The sequence below is a fragment of the Myotis yumanensis genome, unplaced genomic scaffold, assembly GCF_028538775.1.
Source record: "Myotis yumanensis isolate MYYU_CA2020_CCGP unplaced genomic scaffold, mMyoYum1.0.hap1 SCAF_13, whole genome shotgun sequence".
Taxonomy (NCBI): domain Eukaryota; kingdom Metazoa; phylum Chordata; class Mammalia; order Chiroptera; family Vespertilionidae; genus Myotis; species Myotis yumanensis.
Window position 1 is genome coordinate 625,359 of NW_027223764.1, and position 17,329 is coordinate 642,687.

General features: G+C 66.1%; 1 protein-coding gene across 5 annotated transcripts in view; it reads left to right on the top strand.

Moving 5' to 3' along the window:
• The window catches only part of TACC2 (transforming acidic coiled-coil containing protein 2), a 99,451-nt gene that overhangs the window by 27,626 nt on the left and 54,496 nt on the right, over positions 1-17,329 (top strand). For 2 of the 5 annotated variants that reach the window (XM_070432004.1, XM_070432003.1), the window contains exon 1: positions 4,727-5,534. The exons of 1 other annotated variant lie outside the window; for it this stretch is intronic. In XM_070432004.1, coding sequence (XP_070288105.1) covers positions 5,335-5,534 — 200 coding nt within the window. In that variant the 5' untranslated portion in view covers positions 4,727-5,334. Of the gene's footprint in view, positions 1-296; positions 5,535-17,329 lie in introns of those variants that run through there. 2 more of the 5 variants (XM_070432007.1, XM_070432005.1) reach the window with 2 other exon arrangements.

A 17,329-nucleotide genomic window follows, 5' to 3' on the forward strand; every position in this document is an offset into this window, starting at 1 on the left:
CGAGCCGGCAACCCGGGCCTGTGCCCTGACCGGGACTCGAACCCTGACCTCCTGGTTCATAGGTTGACGCTCCATCACTGAGCCCCACCGGCTGGGCCCCCGTGTTGATTTTGGGGAAGGAGATGCCATGTGCAATGGTTATGGGAGGGGTGGGGGGTCCTCTTTGTGGGGAGGAATGAGGTGTGGGGGCGCTGTGTTTGTGGCCTCTGGGGGCGCGTTGGGGTGGTTCTCCCTACGTGTGGCTCTGTCCTTGGCATCCTGGGACCCGATGACACGTGACCTGTTCTTGTTGGCAGCGTCGCGCACGGAGCCGCCTGCACCGCTTCTGAGGGTGCGGCCGGCCTGGATCCAGGCATCGCGTACCTGGAGGTGACTGAGCTGAGGAAGCACCCACAGAAAGCCGGGGGCCCAGCCGGCTCTCCACCGCCCAGCCCGCCAGCGCCCCGGGAGCCAGAGAGCACCCCCAGCTCCATGCCCGGGGCAGAGGAACCCCCTGAAGCTTACTCCGTCGGCCCCCCTGCAGCGCCTGAGGACTGGCCCCTCGTCCAGCCCCTCGCTCAGCGCCCCGGGAGGCAGCCTTCTCTAGGGGCCCAGGGAGACGCCCTGGCAGCGCTCGCCCCTCCCGGGGGCCGCCCTGCCCAGCGCACGGTGGCTGCCTCTGGCCCCCCGGCTGGAGGAGAGGGAGCCCTGAAGGAAGAGGGGCCGGAGTCAGCCTCCTTCGCGTCCAGGGATCAGGCGCCAGGACTTTCGCCAGCACCTCCCAGAGGGCGGATGGAGGCAGCGCTGGGCGGGGAGGCCGGCCGGCCCCGGGGTGTCCAGTCCGAGAGGGAAGAGGCTGCAGGTGACCTCGCTCTGCCAGCCTCCGGGCGGGGGGCCGCTTCTGTCCAGGCGCCCCCCACGAGCCCCCCTGCAGCCCCGTCCGGCCAGGGGAGCCCAGCGGGCCTGGAGCAGTGCCCCCCAAGGCCTGAGCCCCCCAGCCCCCAGGAGCCAGCCCCCAGCGCCCCTGGCGGAGGGAGTTGCTCAGCAGAGAGGCCGCGCCAGGATTTCGTCGCGGACTTGGGGGCCTGCCGTCCCACGGGGAGCATCTCCGGGGCTGCCCCCCAGGAAAGCCGCCAGGACCCGCCACCTCCTGCCCTGGGGCCGGGGGCCGGGGGCTCTGGGACGGAGACTGTAGATGCCAGCGATGCTCAGTGCCCCTCGAAGACACGGGTGCCAGGAGCCAAGCCCAGTGACGCCGTTGGCATGGCGGCAGGGGGCCCCCCCGAGGGGCCTCTGCTCATGGGCACCCAGGAGCCATGTCCCGCTGCCCCACCTGCCGCTCAGGCCCCTGTGGCCGCAGAAGAACCCGACTGGCTGGCCCGGGAGACGGTGTCCAGCCCTGAGGCGCCCACACTTACAGATTCAGCCAGACAGGAGCCCCCGTCAGATCTCAGAGGTGAGGGAGGCGGCCCTGCCCGTGCGCCCCAGGAGAGCGGGAAGCCCTGGGGCACGGAGCCGAGCCACGAAGTCCAGCAGGGAGTGCCGCCCCCGCCCCCCAGCACATCGGACGAAGGCGCCAGCCAGTCACCGGGGCCACAGGATGAGGCCCAGGCCCCTGACGGCCGAGGTCGGGCCGAGCGGGGAAGCAGACCACGCGGGGCTGGTCCGGGGGGAGAGGAGCAGGGCCCCGAGCCTCCTGGCGGGGCAGAGCCTGGGGACCTGGGGGGACAGCAGCCCCAGGCCCTCGGCCGCAGGCCTGACCCAGAGACGGACAAAGAGGAGGCTTCCCAGGTGACCAGTGACGGGGGCCAGAGGGGGGCCGGGGACTTGCTCCTCCCGGGGCACGATCAGCAGGACAGCCCGGCCCGCCCTGGGCGCCCAGGACCAGCAGCTGCGCCCCCGGGCCCCCCGGGAACCCCTCTCCAGCCAGGCCGGCCGGGGCCAGACGCCGCTGCCTCTGAGGTGCCTGGGGAGCAGGCGCGGCCATGTGAACGTGAGCGCGAGGCCTCTCCGCGTGCCCCAGGCCCTGTGGACGCTCCCCAAGTCCACGCGCCCCGGGCACCGCGGGAGGATGCGAGCTTGCCCACCCGCGGAGGAGAGGGGCCGGCCTCCACATCGGAGCGTCAGCGGGGGCTCCCCGAGGGCAGGCTGCCTGGTGCCCCGAGTTCAGGTCCCGGGGACTCCGAGCCGGAGAGCCCAGTGATGGGGCGGTCAGAGCTGCCCGCACTTGGGGGGCCTGGGCCAGAGGCGGCGGGCGGTGCCAGCCAGCCCACCGGGGCCCTGCTTCCTGCAGCGGAGCCCCCACAGGCCTCGCCCCGGGCAGGGGGCCTGGGCATTGAGGAGAGCCGTGCTGGGCAGGGCCCCCCCGGATCCCAGCAGGAGCCTGGTGCGCCGGAGGCCGGCGGCCAGCGTGGAGCTTCGTGTCCGGGCGACGCGGGCGAGTCTGAAGCCGCAGAGGCTCGGCCTCCGGGTCAGGGCGTGGGCACAACGCAGGGGGCAAGTGGGAACACGGCGGGGGCCCCGCCCCACGGGCCTGACTCAGGAGCTCCGGCGGGTGCAGCTCGCTGCCTGCCCGCCCCGGCGCCCGCCAGCCCTGGCCTCACAGCCACAGGGGGGGCCCCGGAGAGGGAGGCGGGGGGTGAACCCCGGGAAGGCGCCTCGCAGCCAGAGCCCGCCCCGTGGGAGGAGATGGACGCAGTGGCCCCAGACCGTCTCGGACGTCGCCCACCCGCGGAGGAGCGGGGTGTGGAAGGTACGGCTGCCCGGGCCGCTGACGACGCTGGCAGAGGGGACCTGGGGGTGCAGCAGCCTCCAGACCAGCCAAGAGGAGGCGCTCTGAGCAGTGGCATCCGTCAGCCCGAGCAGCGGCCCTGCCCCGGGGAGCAGGCTCCCGCCCCTGCCCCGGGCGAAGCCGGCCACACCGAGCTGCCCTCTGCCAGCACCGTGGACACTCCCGCGGCCCAGGTGGGCACTCCTACAGCCCAGGTGGACACTCCTGCGGCCCAGGTGGACACTCCCGCGGCCCAGGTGGACACTATCTCTGCCAGCACCGTGGGCACTCCTACAGCCCAGGTGGACACTCCTACAGCCCAGGTGGACACTCCCGCAGTCCAGGTGGACACTCCCGCGGCCCAGGTGGGCACTCCTACAGCCCAGGTGGACACTCCCGCGGCCCAGGTGGACACTCCTACAGCCCAGGTGGACACTCCCGCGGCCCAGGTGGACACTCCCGCGGCCCAGGTGGACACTCCCGCGGCCCAGGTGGGCACTCCTACAGCCCAGGTGGACACTCCCGCGGCCCAGGTGGACACTCCTACAGCCCAGGTGGACACTCCTACAGCCCAGGTGGACACTCCTACAGCCCAGGTGGACACTCCTACAGCCCAGGTGGACACTCCCACGGCCCAGGTGGGCACTCCCGCGGCCCAGGTGGACACTCCCGCGGCCCAGGTGGGCACTCCCGCGGCCCAGGTGGGCACTCCCGCGGCCCAGGTGGACACTCCCGCGGCCCAGGTGGGCACTCCTACAGCCCAGGTGGACACTCCCGCAGCCCAGGTGGACACTCCTACGGCCCAGGTGGGCACTCCCGCGGCCCAGGTGGGCACTCCCGCAGCCCAGGTGGGCACTCCCGCGGCCCAGGTGGGCACTCCTACAGCCCAGGTGGGCACTCCCGCAGTCCAGGTGGGCACTCCCGCGGCCCAGGTGGACACTCCCGCGGCCCAGGTGGGCACTCCTACAGCCCAGGTGGACACTCCCGCAGCCCAGGTGGGCACTCCCGCGGCCCAGGTGGACACTCCCGCGGCCCAGGTGGGCACTCCTACAGCCCAGGTGGGCACTCCCGCGGCCCAGGTGGACACTCCCGCGGCCCAGGTGGGCACTCCCGCAGCCCAGGTGGACACTCCCGCAGCCCAGGTGGACACTCCTACAGCCCAGGTGGACACTCCCGAGGCCCAGGTGGGCACTCCCGAGGCCCGGGCTGTTCCCGACCCGGAGAGGCTCCTGCCCTCTGGGCCCCCAGCATTGGCTGCCCTGGACACCCCTTACCTGCATATAGATGGCGCCCCCAGGAAAGGGGCAGAAGACGGTCCCAGAGGTGAAGGCCCTGGCCCCCTGGCGGAGCCCCCGTTTGCCTCGGGAAATGCCACCTCGGCCTCCGGGACGCTGGCTGCCGGCCACCTCGCCTCCCTCTCGCAGCCCGGAGCTGCCTGTGGCGACGTCCCTGTGGCCGGGGCCTCTGAGGGGCCCGAGGACCCCGTGCCCTACCTGGACAGCACGCCGCTTCCGGCCACTGGCGAGCAGGTGACAGGGGAGGAAGCAGCACCTGGAGCCGGCCCCCGGGCCCCCAAGGTCCCTGCAAGCCCTGGCAGTGAGCGGGGCTCGGAGCGCAGCGGGGACAGGACGGGGGAACCCCCCCAGGACCCCGGCAGGGGCGCCTTGGGCGGTGTGGACGCCAGCCCCAAGCAGAGCAGCCCCACCGCCGGGTTCCCCGACTTCAGGGAGCACATCACCAAGATCTTTGAGACGTCTGTGCGTGGAGCCCTGGCCGACCGGCCCCAGCGCGCACCTGCACCCGGAGAAAAGGCGGGGGCCCCCAGGAGTGTGGGGGGCAAGGACCTCGACGGGCCGCTGAGCCCAGGGAAGCTTCCAGACGGGACTCCAGCTGTGGCCGCCGCCCCTGTGCTCGCCCCACCCACCGGCCTCCGCGTGGACGCAGAGAAGCAGGAGCCGGCGGTGGCCGTCGAGGCTGAGGCGTCCCACCCGGTTCCCCAGGACCCAGCCCCAGAGCAGCTGCCCCGGGGAGCTGGGCTGGGGCAGGGAGGCCAGACCCACGCGCGCTCCCCGAAGGGCAGTGGCCCGCAGGAGGCGGCCTCGGGTCCTTCCTTGCCAGAGGCGCCCGTGGAGAAAGCGGCTGGCGCACAGGCCGCCCGGAGCCACAGGGAAGCGGACTCGGTTCCAGACAACAGAATTCCTTCAGGAGAACAGCACCGGGGCGCGTGCGCCAGCCGCCAGCCACCCCAGGCAGAGGGCGCCGGGGGCCCTGCCCCCCCAGGAGCTCCCGGGGACGTGCCCGCATCCACCTCTGCCCTGGGGGCCCCTTCTCCCCGTGGGGATGCTCTGACTGGGGCCAAGGCCGCCCCTGAGCCCGGCCCGCCCGGCACACTCCCAGGCGAGGGGCATGGAGGGGCTGCTGGGATCTCAGAGGCACAGAAGGCCCCGGGGCCAGCAGCAGCGGGGGACACCCCCCCGGGGCCCGGCCTGGCCGCAGGAGGTGCCAGGGAAGCAGAGGGTGACGTCGCTCTGAGCACAGCTGAGACCGGGGCCCGTGCGCCTGGTGACGCTCCGGGCGCAGGTGCCATGAAGATGCCCTCTGCAGTGGCTGCCGCCCGGGGACCGCCAGGGGACCACGGGGGCCCGGGCAGCTCCGAGGGGCCCCAGCAGCCCGCGCCCGAGCTGCCCACTCCCCCGGCGGCCAGGAAGGCGGACGTCGCCTCACCTCCAGAGCCTGAAGAAGCCGGGGACCCCCGCCTGGCCCCAGAGGCCTCCCGCGAGGAGAGGTAAGTCAGGGCCAGTTCCCATGGAATGTGGGGTCGGCCTTCCCAGGGGTCCCCTCCGCTCTGTCCGTCAGTCACGTAGACGGGCGGGTGCGAGAAGCTAGTTTTCCATCTCAATTGCCTACACCAGCGGTTCTCAACCTGTGGGCCGTGACCCCTTTGGCGGTCGAACGACCCTTTCACAGGGGTCGCCTAAGTCCATCCTGCAGATCAGATATTTACGTGACGATTCATCACAGTAGCAACATGACAGTGATGAAGTAGCAACGAAAATAATTTCATGGTTGGGTCACAACATGAGGAACTGTATTTAAAGGGCCAGAAGGTTGAGAACCGCTGGCCTACACGGACCTGCTTGCCCTCGGGGATGGCTGAGCGCGGGGGCGGAGGCGTGGGGGCCGTTGGGCTCGCCTCACGCCTTTTCTCGCGTCCTTGGTCCCACTGACTTTCACAGGCGTGAGCGGCTCTGGCGGGGGCGCCCGGGGTCCGAGGCTGTGGTCGCCGTTCGTCTCCCTGGAGCCCCGCCGCCGCTGCTCTGGAGTCTGGCTTGTTTGCGCCGAGGCCTGGAGGCCCCCACGCCCCTCGCCCGGTGGCGCCCGAAGCCGTTTTGTTTTCTGGGGATTTGGGCGCAGTCGCCACGCACAGCGTTAAAGGGGACACGGGCTTCTCCACGGGGACGGGGGAGACGCGCCTTCTCGCCACCCGCCGCTTCTGCCAGGTTGTCCAGCAAGAGCTGCTCTGGCTCTGTGTGTGTGTGTGTGTGTGTGTCCGTGCATATGCACGTGTGCGCGTGTGTGTACATGTGCATGTGTGCGAGCGCGTGTGAGCGTGTATGTGAGCGTGTGCATGTGTGCGCACACGTGATGCGTGCGTGAGCAGGGGGGCGGGGCTTTAAATTAGCACCCGCGCCGGCCAGCGTCCCTCCCAAACAGCTGCAGGCATTTCATTGACGAGGCGGCTCCCGTTCCAGGCGCTGGAGGAATGTGGGTCACCTGCTCCTCTGCCTGGCGCTCCGCCCTCACCAGCTGCCGCCGCGGCCCCACAAGGCAGCTCTGGTCCTCCCTCGGGCCGCGGCGGGCGCTTGGGCCGAGCCGACGCGGGTCCGATCCGCGGGGCGCGTGCCTCTGTGCCGACTCGCTGGCGAGGATGCTGACGTCCCCGTTAGAGGGGGGCGTGCTCGCCGGGCGCCCTCTGCCCACAGGGATGCGTCAGCTCCTTCCTCCCCGTCCCCGGCTGTCACCTCCCTGGGGAGCTCGGCCCGGCGCACAGGAGCTCAGCAAACACTGCGGGCTCGCGGCTTCATCGCTTTAAATGTCAGGATATGATTTCCTGGTCAGCGTGAGGGGATGTGTGAGAGGTAGGGAAGCAGAGGAAAGAGGAGGATTCGCATCCACAGCCCGCGACCACTGTTAGTTACGGCTCCCGTGCATTTCCCCATTTTCTGTGTGTAAATGTTCACAGTCCGTTCCCCCTGCCGTCGGGCTCCTCGCAAACGGATCTCAGGGGCTGAAGTCCTGTGACTTCCCAGCTCTCGGCGGCGGGAAGCGGCCGGTGGTGCCGTCCCGCACGCCCAGCCCGTCCGAGAGTGGAAGCGGCTGGTGGTGGTGGTGGTGCCGTCCCGCACGCCCAGCCACTCCGAGAGTGGAAGCGGCCGGTGGTGGTGGTGCCGTCCCGCACGCCCAGCCCCTCCGAGAGTGGAAGCGGCCGGTGGTGGTGGTGCCATCCCGCACGCCCAGCCCCTCCGAGAGTGGAAGCAGCCGGTGGGGGCCAGCCCTCCGTGGCGCCTCCAGCCCCGCCCCTCTCGGCAGCCGCACCCCTGCACGTGGAGCACCAGCGTGGGAAGTGCTGCTTTGCCTGGAGGAGGAGGCTTGGCACCGCTGGGGAAGCTGCTCCCCACGGGGGAGCCGAGCCACGGCCCCGGGCAGGTCTCAGACAGTCGGGTCGCGGCAGGGGGAGCAGGACTAGGCACGGCTGGTGTTGCGGGCGGGGTGGCAGGGAGCGGTCTGGGCGAGGTGGGGTGGCTACACGTTAGTGGATGCTGCCAGGACCTTCGTCCCAGGGCTCCAGATCCCCACCCAGCCCTGACCCTGACCGGTGATGCGCACACCTCAGTCTGCCCATCTGTGGAATGGGTGTTTCTGCACCTGCCTCACCCAGGTGCCCAGAGGTCTGAGGTAACGGAGTCAGTGCGATGCCCTCAGGCTCTGGGGCTGGGCGGGTGTCAGGTGCCCTATTCCGGCTCCGGGGCGGGCGAGGCTGCCCTCCTGAGGCGGGTTCCGGCCCGGCCACCTCTCTTGTCCAGCACGGAGCTCCCTGTCTGCTGAAACGGCTGGACGGCCCAGGAGAGTGAGTTCTTCCTCCCCGTGTGGCCGTGGGGGCTGCCTCCAGTTCAAAGGCTTTGGGATGTGTCTTGTCGTCAAACCGCACGTGTGACCGTTGCTGTGTGTTGCCGTGCGGGGCGTCTCGACAGAGAGAAGAGCAGAGCAAAGCCAAAGCAGGTCCTCCTCCCGCGGGCCCCGCGCTGCGCTGGGGTTTGGCAGCTCCTGCCCACGTGGGCCAGCGACTCCCCTGCGCGGTCAGGGTCTGAGCCGGTCGCTCGTGTCCGTGTGACGGCAGCGCGAGAGCCCGGCCTCACACGTGTGTGGGTGCAGGCGGCACGGACATGCTCGCGGTTTAGTTCCCAACATGGGGCGTGAAGTCGGCCCTGCTGGGGCCGGGCCACCAGCTCCCTGGCCGTGCCCACCTCCACCCCACCCCAGCTGCCGAGGGCACATGGGTTGGCAGGCGCTCGGCTGTGGGTTTCTGCCCCCGAGCGGCCCCTCCCCGTGCACGTCCGGGGCCACCGACAGCCTCGCCGGTTCGTAGACTCGGCCCAGAGGCCTGGCTGGGTTGTGACGTAGGATACGAACGGGTCTCCCACGTGGATGGAGAGTTTAGAACTTGGCGTTGTGCTCGCTCCCCGCTGATGGTCGGATGTGCAGGTCTCGATCCAGTGTGGGCCTCGCCACGCTGGCTTTTTTGCTGAAAGTTTATGTAAAAGGGGTTTTTCACCAGCCCGTGTGGCTCAGTGGTTGAGCATCAACCTATGAACCAGAAGGCGATGGTTCGATTCCCGGTCAGGACACGGGCTTGACCCCCAGTGCGGGGCGTGCAGGAGGCAGCCGGTCCGTGATTCTCTGATGTTTCTCTCTCCCTCTCCCTTCCTCTGAAATCAATAAAAATATATTTAATGAGTAAGTAAGTAAGAGGGGTTCCTTTCCCACTTGGGAAACCGGTTGGAAATACCTCTTCCGTGGTCAGTGCCGGTTGAGACGGTGGACTGAGTCCCAGGTGCCCAGCGTCTCTGTGTGGACGCGGGCCGGGCGGCTCCTGCGGGGCCTCGGGGTGAAGAGTTGACGGAGGGAGGGGGGAGCCAAGAGCAGCCGCTGGCGCCCGGCCGGCCCAGGGAGCCCGGTGGGACCAGGGCGAGCCGGCCGCTCCTCACCCGCCCTCCCTCCCGCCCACACCTTCTTCCCACTTGGGCTACTTCTTCCTTCTCTCCTCCTCCTTCTAAAATTACCGGCTGCGACACCACGTCTGGAGAGAAGGGTAGGCGTGGAGGGTGCCGCCGCTGAGAAAATTAAAGCGAAGGAAAGGCCGCCGTGGGGTGTCCTCGCAGCAGACGAGGCCGGACAGCGGTGCCCCCCTCGGAGGCCCTCCGGGCTTGACTTTCTATCCCGTCGCTCCTGTCATTTTAAACGTCCTTTTGAGAAATATTGGGCCATTACAGGCTGTGGCTCGGACACGCCTCGCACCTGGAGCCGTTTCTTCCCGAGGGCGGGGGGGGGGGGGGGGGGGGGGGGCGGCGCCCAGCCAGGAAGGCCTGTTCCTCCCAGAGGCTCTCTCCCCCGCCCCCGCGTGGCCCTGGGCCAGCCGCAGCCTCAGTCTCCACGCCTGTACAATGGGTGACATGGGAGTTTCCGAAGCAGCCAGTCTAAGGCCTGGTGTGTGGTAAGCGCATAATAAAACGGCAACTGCTGCTATTTGAAAGGTATTGAGTCAAAATCACCCGGCAATTAAGCCAAAGGAGAAACACCCAGGGTCCGGTGGGAGCGGCACAGAGTGGGGGGGGGGGGGGGGGGGAATCGGCGCCGAGTGCCCTTTCCAGCGCCTGACCTCTGCCCCTTCCCGTCTGTCACCCCCACCCAGGCAGCAGCCCCCTGGCTGGACCTCGAGTCCAACGTGACACGGGGTGGGGTCAGGACCTGAACGCTCTGTCCAGACGCGTTTGCTCAGACGCGGGTCCGTGGTCATCTCCGCCAGAGCGGGTCGGCCTCCGGACAAGGGAACATTGCGGTCTTGTCCCTGGACCGTTAGGCTGGCAGACGTGGCACTCGGCTCCCCGGCACCCGATACTCGGCGGCGCCCGTGGGCACGCCCAGCGCTCGCTGAATAATTCACCCAGCGGCTCTCAGGGGAGGGGGGGGTTTCCCGTCCAGAGAACAGGACAGGACCGGCGGCAGAGGCTGGTCGGGCAAGTTCTCAGCCACTCACAGCCTCGGTTTCCCTCCCGTGTAACGTGTGTCCACCGCATGCAGTTATCATGGAAACGACATAAAAGCAACATGCGTGCCGGCCAGCGTGGCTCAGTGGTTAGCGTCTACCTCACTGGTAGGTTCCCGGTCAGGGCACAGGCCCGGGTTGTGGCTCGATCCCCCGTAGGGGGCGTGCAGGAGGCAGCCGGTCCGTGATTCTCTCTCATCATCAATGTTTTATCTCTCTCCCTCTCCCTTCCTCTCTGAAGTCAGTAAAACTATATGTTTAAAAAATAACAAAATAAAATGCATAAAAGCTTTGCTCCCTGCCTGCCTGGCACGTGGTGAGCACTTACACGCCAGGGTAATCATTTTTATTGTTACAGTCATCGCTGTCACCATTGGAACGATGCTCACACCGCTGTCATCAGGTTCCTGGTGCTCACCTGGGCTTGGACCTTGAACTTGCTGAAGTTCATGCGCCTCTGCCCTGGGCTCCCTCCCCTCCAACTCCCTCCCATCCCCGGGGTTAGCCGCCTCCACCCGGTGGCCTCAGGGTTGCAACATTGTACCTGAAGCACATGGCACACATGGGGAATGCGTTCCCCGCCTGCAAAGCCAGGCCTTTGGGGTTAACCTCTTGCCAAGAGCAGCGGAGAAGAGACTGAACCTTCCATTTGCGGGAGGGAGGGAGGGAGGGAGGGAGGGAGCGCCTGTGTGGGGGAGCCCCGCTGGCGGCACCAGCCCAACACCAGCTCGGGGCGCACTTTATGGGACCAATTGCCCCGGCGATCTCGGCACCGGCGTTTGGAGTGCGAGGCCGTCCTGGGAGCCGGACCCGGAGGGAGGGGCCGTGGTGCAGGTTGTCTGGCCCGGCCCGGCGTCCGGACTCCACAGCCAGCAGCTGGAGGGGGAGGCCGCCTGGCGAGCGGCTGGGCAGCTGGCCTCTGAAGGTGCCTGGCCAGAGTCGGCAGAAAGAAGAATTCGGGGAGAGAACAGCGCCAGGCTGGGCTTTCGGGGTCCCCCCCTGCAGGATGTCAGGCAGTTGCTGCTCCGGCGGCTGAGGCCTGGTGCCCCCCCGCCCCCCCAGGTGCCCCGCCCGCTCTCTGGCTCCTGAAATATCAGAGCCAGGACGTCGGCATCCTCGTCTTACAGCCCAGAAACCTGAGCCCAGAGAGGCCGAGCCTCCTCCTGAGGCCACACAGCTCCGGGGCCGCTGGTCGGAGCCACACCGAAGGCCTTCTTCCTCCCGGTGTCCCTGCGGACAAACCCGCCGGCTCGGTGGTGAGTGAACCAGCCTCACCTCGGCTGTGCCAGCAAGCGCCCGGGAAGCCCGGTGGACACGGAGGCTTAGAGCAGGGGTGGGGACGTCGGCCTGCGGGCTGTGTAAGGCCCACGGAACCATGGGGTCTGGCCCTGCCCGGGCATTAGGGGTGAGCTAATGAAATGCTTGACCAACCAGAGCAGCTCACTTTGAAGCTTGTCACTGTGGTTGGCCTGTGAGTGATGCTATCCACACCCCAGTAGCCCTGGCCGAGGGAAGGTTCCCCACCCCTGCTGTGGATCGTTTTTGGGGTGCCGGTCATGACTTAGGGTGACCTTGTCCTCCGGGTGCCACAGAAGGCAGCCTGTGCAGCCTGGTTTTGCAAAGTGAGTCCGACCACAGCCTCTGGACGCGCAGGCCGCGGGCTGGTGGCCGAGGGCACGGGCAGTAGGACTGCAGGAGGCACAGTGTGAGAAGCTGGTTGGACACGCGGGTTCTTGAACCCCCGCCATTTGGGGGGGCGTGTGCGGGTGCTGTGGGGGGCAGTTTCCCTTGGGTGTGGGCACAGGAGAAAGTTCGCTGAAACTTGAGTGTCGTGGTCTCGCTGAGATTACCAGCCGGGGGGGGGGGGGGGGGGGGGTGGGCGGGGGACGCGGCCCCTGGGAGGGAGGACAGCTTATCCATCACCGGGTGCAGTTTGGTTTTCCTGAGGGAAGACGGGAGGTTCTGTTGGAAACCCCAGCTCCCTGCTGGGTGATGCGAAGGCTCTCGCTTGGTTCACGTTTTATCTTCAGTGGAGACTCATTTTTCTGTAGAAATGGCCCCACATCGGGGGGGGGGGGTGATTTTTTATTTCAGAAGCTCCCCTTGCATTTTTTTAAAAAAAATATATATTTTTATTGATTTCAGAGAGGAAGGGAGACGGAGAGAAAGATAGAAGCATCAATGATGAGAGGGAATCATTGATTGGCCACCTCCTGCACGCCCCCTACTGGGGATCGAGCCCACAACCCGGACCTGTGCCCTGACCAGGAATCAAACCCTGGACACTTCAGTCCCCAGGCCGATGCTCTATCCACTGAGCCACACCAGCCAGGGCTCCCCTCGCATTTTGCATTTGGGGCTCATAACTGGCCTGAGTCAGAGGACTGTCACGCCTCCCGCTCCTCCCTGCCCCCTCCAGCCCCCGCCCCCCCCTCCTTCCCCGCCCCCCTCCCGGACTCTCTGGGCTGGTGAAGGGCATTTCCGTGGCCTCCTCTAAATTCCTTCCGCTCTGATGTGAAATGTGGGGGAAGGTGTGAGCGCAGAGCCAGGCGTCGGAGGCAGGAAGCTCTGGGAGGCTGAGATGCTGCCCAGACTCCCACGCGTGGCCTCGGGCTGACCCTCCTCCCGGCCCCTCCTGACGTGTGCTGGCCCCTCGGGGACCACATTCTTGTTCAGGAGGCTGAACAGGCTCAGGCACATGCAGTGGCCGTGAAGCCCTCTCCCCCCAGCGCCCAGGAGACCACCCCCCTTCCCCCCCGTCCTTTCCACAAACGAACCCCAATGTTAACACAGAGGCGAACGTGCTAGTTTGTCAGGCAGGAACTCGTGTTTGCTGACGAGTTCAGGTGTTTTGAGCTGGGCGGGTCTGCGTTCAGCTCTGTCACTTGGGTCCTCGGACAAGCTGCTTAAGGCCTCAGTTTCCTCATCTGCAAAATGGGTGTAAAATGAGTGCCTCCCTGGAGAGGATTCAGTGTGATCGTGTGTGGGACGTGCCTGCCCAGGGCTGGGCAAGTGCTGAGAGCCGGCTGCTGCCGTTCGAGGGCAGGGTCTCCACCTGGTCCTATTCCTCAGCACAGCGGGCTGCACATAGTAGGGCCTCAACAAGGGCCTGCAGAATGACTGTGTCTTGTCCTGTGGAGAGAGGGCGTGTCTCTCTGGTCCTTCACTCAGGAGAGAAATAAAAATCGCTGGTCCAGGTTCCTTCCACAGCACAAGGTCATGGTGGTCCCATAACCTTGGTTCCTTCCCCACTCACAGGGCACCTGCGTGGAAAGACTGGGTCTTTGATTTGCTTCTTGCGCCCCTTAGACCCGAGGTCTCCAACTGAGCGCACAGTAGGGCCCCCAGGGGACGGGTGCAGTGGGCGGAGCTTTGCTTGCTCCACAGTCAGAGACTTCCTTCCGGGGTCAGGCCGAGCTGGAGGCAGCCCCATGGCGCACACGCACACGCACACACACACACGCACACGTCCGAGCCCCGCGGCCGCGTGGGAGTGGGAGTGGCCTGGTGCACGCAGGGAAAGCCCAAGGCCCTCTCTAGGAATTCGGGGTGAGGCTGAGCAGCCGTGTGGACAGCTGCCCCCACGTTTCCGGGGTGTATTTCGGGTTCAGGCTGACATTTCACTGCAGCCTGGGCGGGGGTGACGGCTGTTTGTGGAAGGCCCGGCTCCCGCCCGCACACGTGGGCTGTGACTCGGGAGCCCAAGCAGGGATGCTTCTAGAAAAACAACCTCCTCGGACCTCACCGTGCAGTGTGTCCGTGTTGTTAGCACCAGGGCTGGGCTCCCAGGCTGGGGCGGGCGCCGCTCCTGGGCTCCGCGAGGCACCTTCCCCGCTGATGTGCTCAGAGGCCGTCACCATAACCGAGGGCCACAGGGACCGGCCGGGTGTGTGGCTCGCAGCCAGACGCCCGCGTGTGAACCTGGGTCCACGTGGTGTGGCCCTGAGTGAAAGCCAGCCCCCTCCAAGTGCGCCGCCTCCTCTGTCGGCTGGGACAACGGCAGTGCCCAGCACAGGGCGCAGACGGAGAGAGGGGAGGGGAGCCACCGGGCAGAGTGCCAGCTGCGCAGCAAGTGCTCTGACGTTCGCTATCAGAGCGGTCACTGAGCAAAGTTATTCACCCGCCAGCGTGGCTCAGTGGTTGAGCATTGACCTATGACCCAGGAGGTCAGGGTTCGATTCCCAGTCAGGGCACATGCCCAGGTTGCGGGCTCCATCCCCAATGATGATCCCCTCTCATCATTGATGTTTCTCTCTCTCCCTCTCCCTTCCTTTCTCTTCCTCTCTGAAATCAATACATATATATTTAATTTATTTTTTTTTAAATCTTGTTTATTTATTTTTTAAGTTTTTGCCTGGCCAGTGTTCTCAGTGGCTGAGCACCGGCCTGTGAGACTGGGTGCCCGGTGGTTCTCCACGGACAACAGGCCATCGCCGGGGCCCAGCAACGCGTTGGACCCCCAGCCCTGCCGGGAGCGGGAGCGAGTGTGTTCTTTGTCTCTGGAGTTGGCCGCTGCCCCCGCATCACACCCCCAGCAGCTCCCAGCAGCTCCCAGGGCTCCAGTGCTGGCCGGCTGCCCAGATTCCTCCATGGATCACCTCGGGGCGGTCTGGGGAGGGGCTGGGCCAGGGGCCGAGAAGGTCAAAGAGGCAGAAAGGATACAACTGGACACAGCGGGCTCCTTTCAGGCTCCAGAGACAACTTCTAACACAGGCCGCCCCTCCGGGGGTTTTGGCTGCAAATGCCGCCTCGCCTGCCTCTGTCTGCGGGCTCCCTGCTCCTGCTCCTCCCTTCTCCCTCCGGCCGGGTCCTGCCTTATACACTTTCTTTTTTCTCTTCTAATATATTTTATTGATGTCAGAGAGGAAGGGAGAGGGAGAGAGAGAGAGAAACATCCACGATGAGAGAGAACCATTGATAGGCTGCCTCCTGCACACCCCACACTGGGGATGGAGCCCGCAACCCGGGCCTGTGCCCTGACCGGGAATCGAACCCTGACCTCCTGGTTCATAGGTCGATGCTCGACCACGGAGCCACGCTGCTGGGGCTGCCTTATGCTTTTTCATACCCCCGTGGGCACCTGGGAGAGTGGTTGTGGGTGCTGGGCGTGCCACAGGCAGCCTCTCAGACGCCCTCGGAAACCCTAGGCTGGGGAAGGGGGTAATGGCTGCTGCCCCCAGCATCCTGAACACACGCCACAGACTGCATTTCTGGGGAGACGTGGCCTTGTACTTCGACCCAAGAAGTCCTTCAGACGGGAAGGTTCAGCCACGGCTGCAGTGGCTGAGGCACAGCCTTCCTGCTGCGACTCAGTCTGCTTTCTGTGGACTCTGGGGCCCCCCAGGGGGTGAGTGCTCACACGGACGGACACGGGTCCTTCCTCTGCACCAGTGGGCGTGGTTCCCTGGAGAAGGGCAGCTCGAGTGCAGCAGCCTCAGGCCTATAACCCGGCACGGGGCTGCCTGTGGCAGGGACCAGGGCTGTGTGGCTGCTTGAGGGTTTCTGGTGTGGATGCATCTCTGCCGTGTAGTGAGACTTGGGAGCTCTTGGCTTCGTCTTTTTTTTTTTTTTTTTTTTTTTTAATAATTGCTTCTCCATTTCCTTTGCAAATCCTCTTAAATCCATAGAGATCCAGGACTTCTATTTCAACCTACTTTTTAAAAGGTATTGTTTTAAAATTGATTTCAGAGAGGAAGGGAGAGGGAGAGAGAGAGAGAGACATTAATGATGAGAGAAAATCATGGATTGGCTGCCTCCTGCACGCCCCCTACTGGGGATCAAGCCCACAACCCGGGCCTGTGCCCTGACTGGGAATCAAACCAGCGAACTCCACTGAGCCACACCAGCTGGGCCACAACGATAGGTTTCGAAGCATAGGGTGCCTTCCTGCGTCAGGAGGGCATGTTCCCCGCCCCGGGCAGGGGCTGTTTCACAGGAAAGGAACGGCACCTCACACTCATCTTAGCGCTTTGCCAAATTAGAGCTGGAGCTTGCAAAGGCGTGAGTGGGTGCATTTTATGACATCAGCTGCTGGTGGCTCACATTCAAACCAATCAGCCCATCGGGGCCTCAGCTGCCACATCTGTGAAATGGGCCCATTAAGACTTTGTAAACAAGGGACCGGTTTAAATTGCCACCAGACACGGGACTCTTAGAAGCATGGTGTTTTGAAAAATAATAATAATATTTTAGGGGAAGGCAACGAAAGCCTGCTTCTTTCTTCTACTGAGAGTCCTTGTGGGGCCTCTGAGCTGTGGGCACCTGTTTCTTTAAGAGGAGGAAGGGAGGCGCTGAGTCACCCCTGAGTCCCTCGCCCTTTGGTCCCCAAGTGCATGAAACAGCAAAGCTCTCGGCTCTGAACTTAAGTAGGAAGCCGGCCCCACCTCCCACCTCCAGCCTCTGCGCGGCCCGTGGTTCCTGTGGTTCCCGTGGTTCCGGGAGCGGCGAGGAAGGCAGTGGCCGGCGGGTAAGCGTCCCCGGGTGCAGGTGTCTGTGTGTCTGTCTGTCTGTCTGTGCGCGAAGGAGTTCCATCCCGTCTGGGCACATGCCCCCCTCGGGCTTGGTCCCCAGGGCCCCGCGCAGGGGGCAGCCGTCCATGGTTCCCTTTCATCATCGATGTTTCTCTCTCTCCCTCTCCCTTCCTCCCTGAAATCAATACAAACATTTAAAAACTAAAAAACAAAACAAAACCCACAGCTCGGACAGCAGCTACAGGCGGCCGAACGGAGGGGGGAGTGGTCCCCGCAGCGAGCGGCGCAGGAGGAGGGTCCGAGCGGAGCCCGCGCGCTGAGGACCGGGGTTCGCCGCTCGGTCTCGCACGTGGCGAACCTGGTCCCAGGAGCACGAGGCACCTCCGTCCCCACCTTTTCCCGGCAGCCCCCCCTCCCGGGCTCCGCAGTTGGGGTTCAGGCTCCCGTGACTTCACACGTCGGCCCCCCGCCCCCCGCGCGGCCAAGCGCAGAGGGAAGCGCGGACCTGGAACAAGTGGCCGTGACTCAGAGGCTCCGGGACGGAGGCGCAGCGCACGCGGGGAGGGGGGTCCCCGCCAACTGCGCCCCGGGGCGCGGGTTCTGGGTGCGCCGCCCGCCCGCAGCCGGAGCGCATTCCTGCGCCGGGCGGAGAGCGGCCGCGGGCGGGCGCCGAGCAGCTGGCCGGGCGGCGGCGGGAGCGGGCGGGGCGGAGCCTGGCCGGCGCTCCACTCGCTGGCCTTTGTGCGGCTCTGCCCGCCCGCCCGTCGGGGCGCCCCGCTCCCCGCC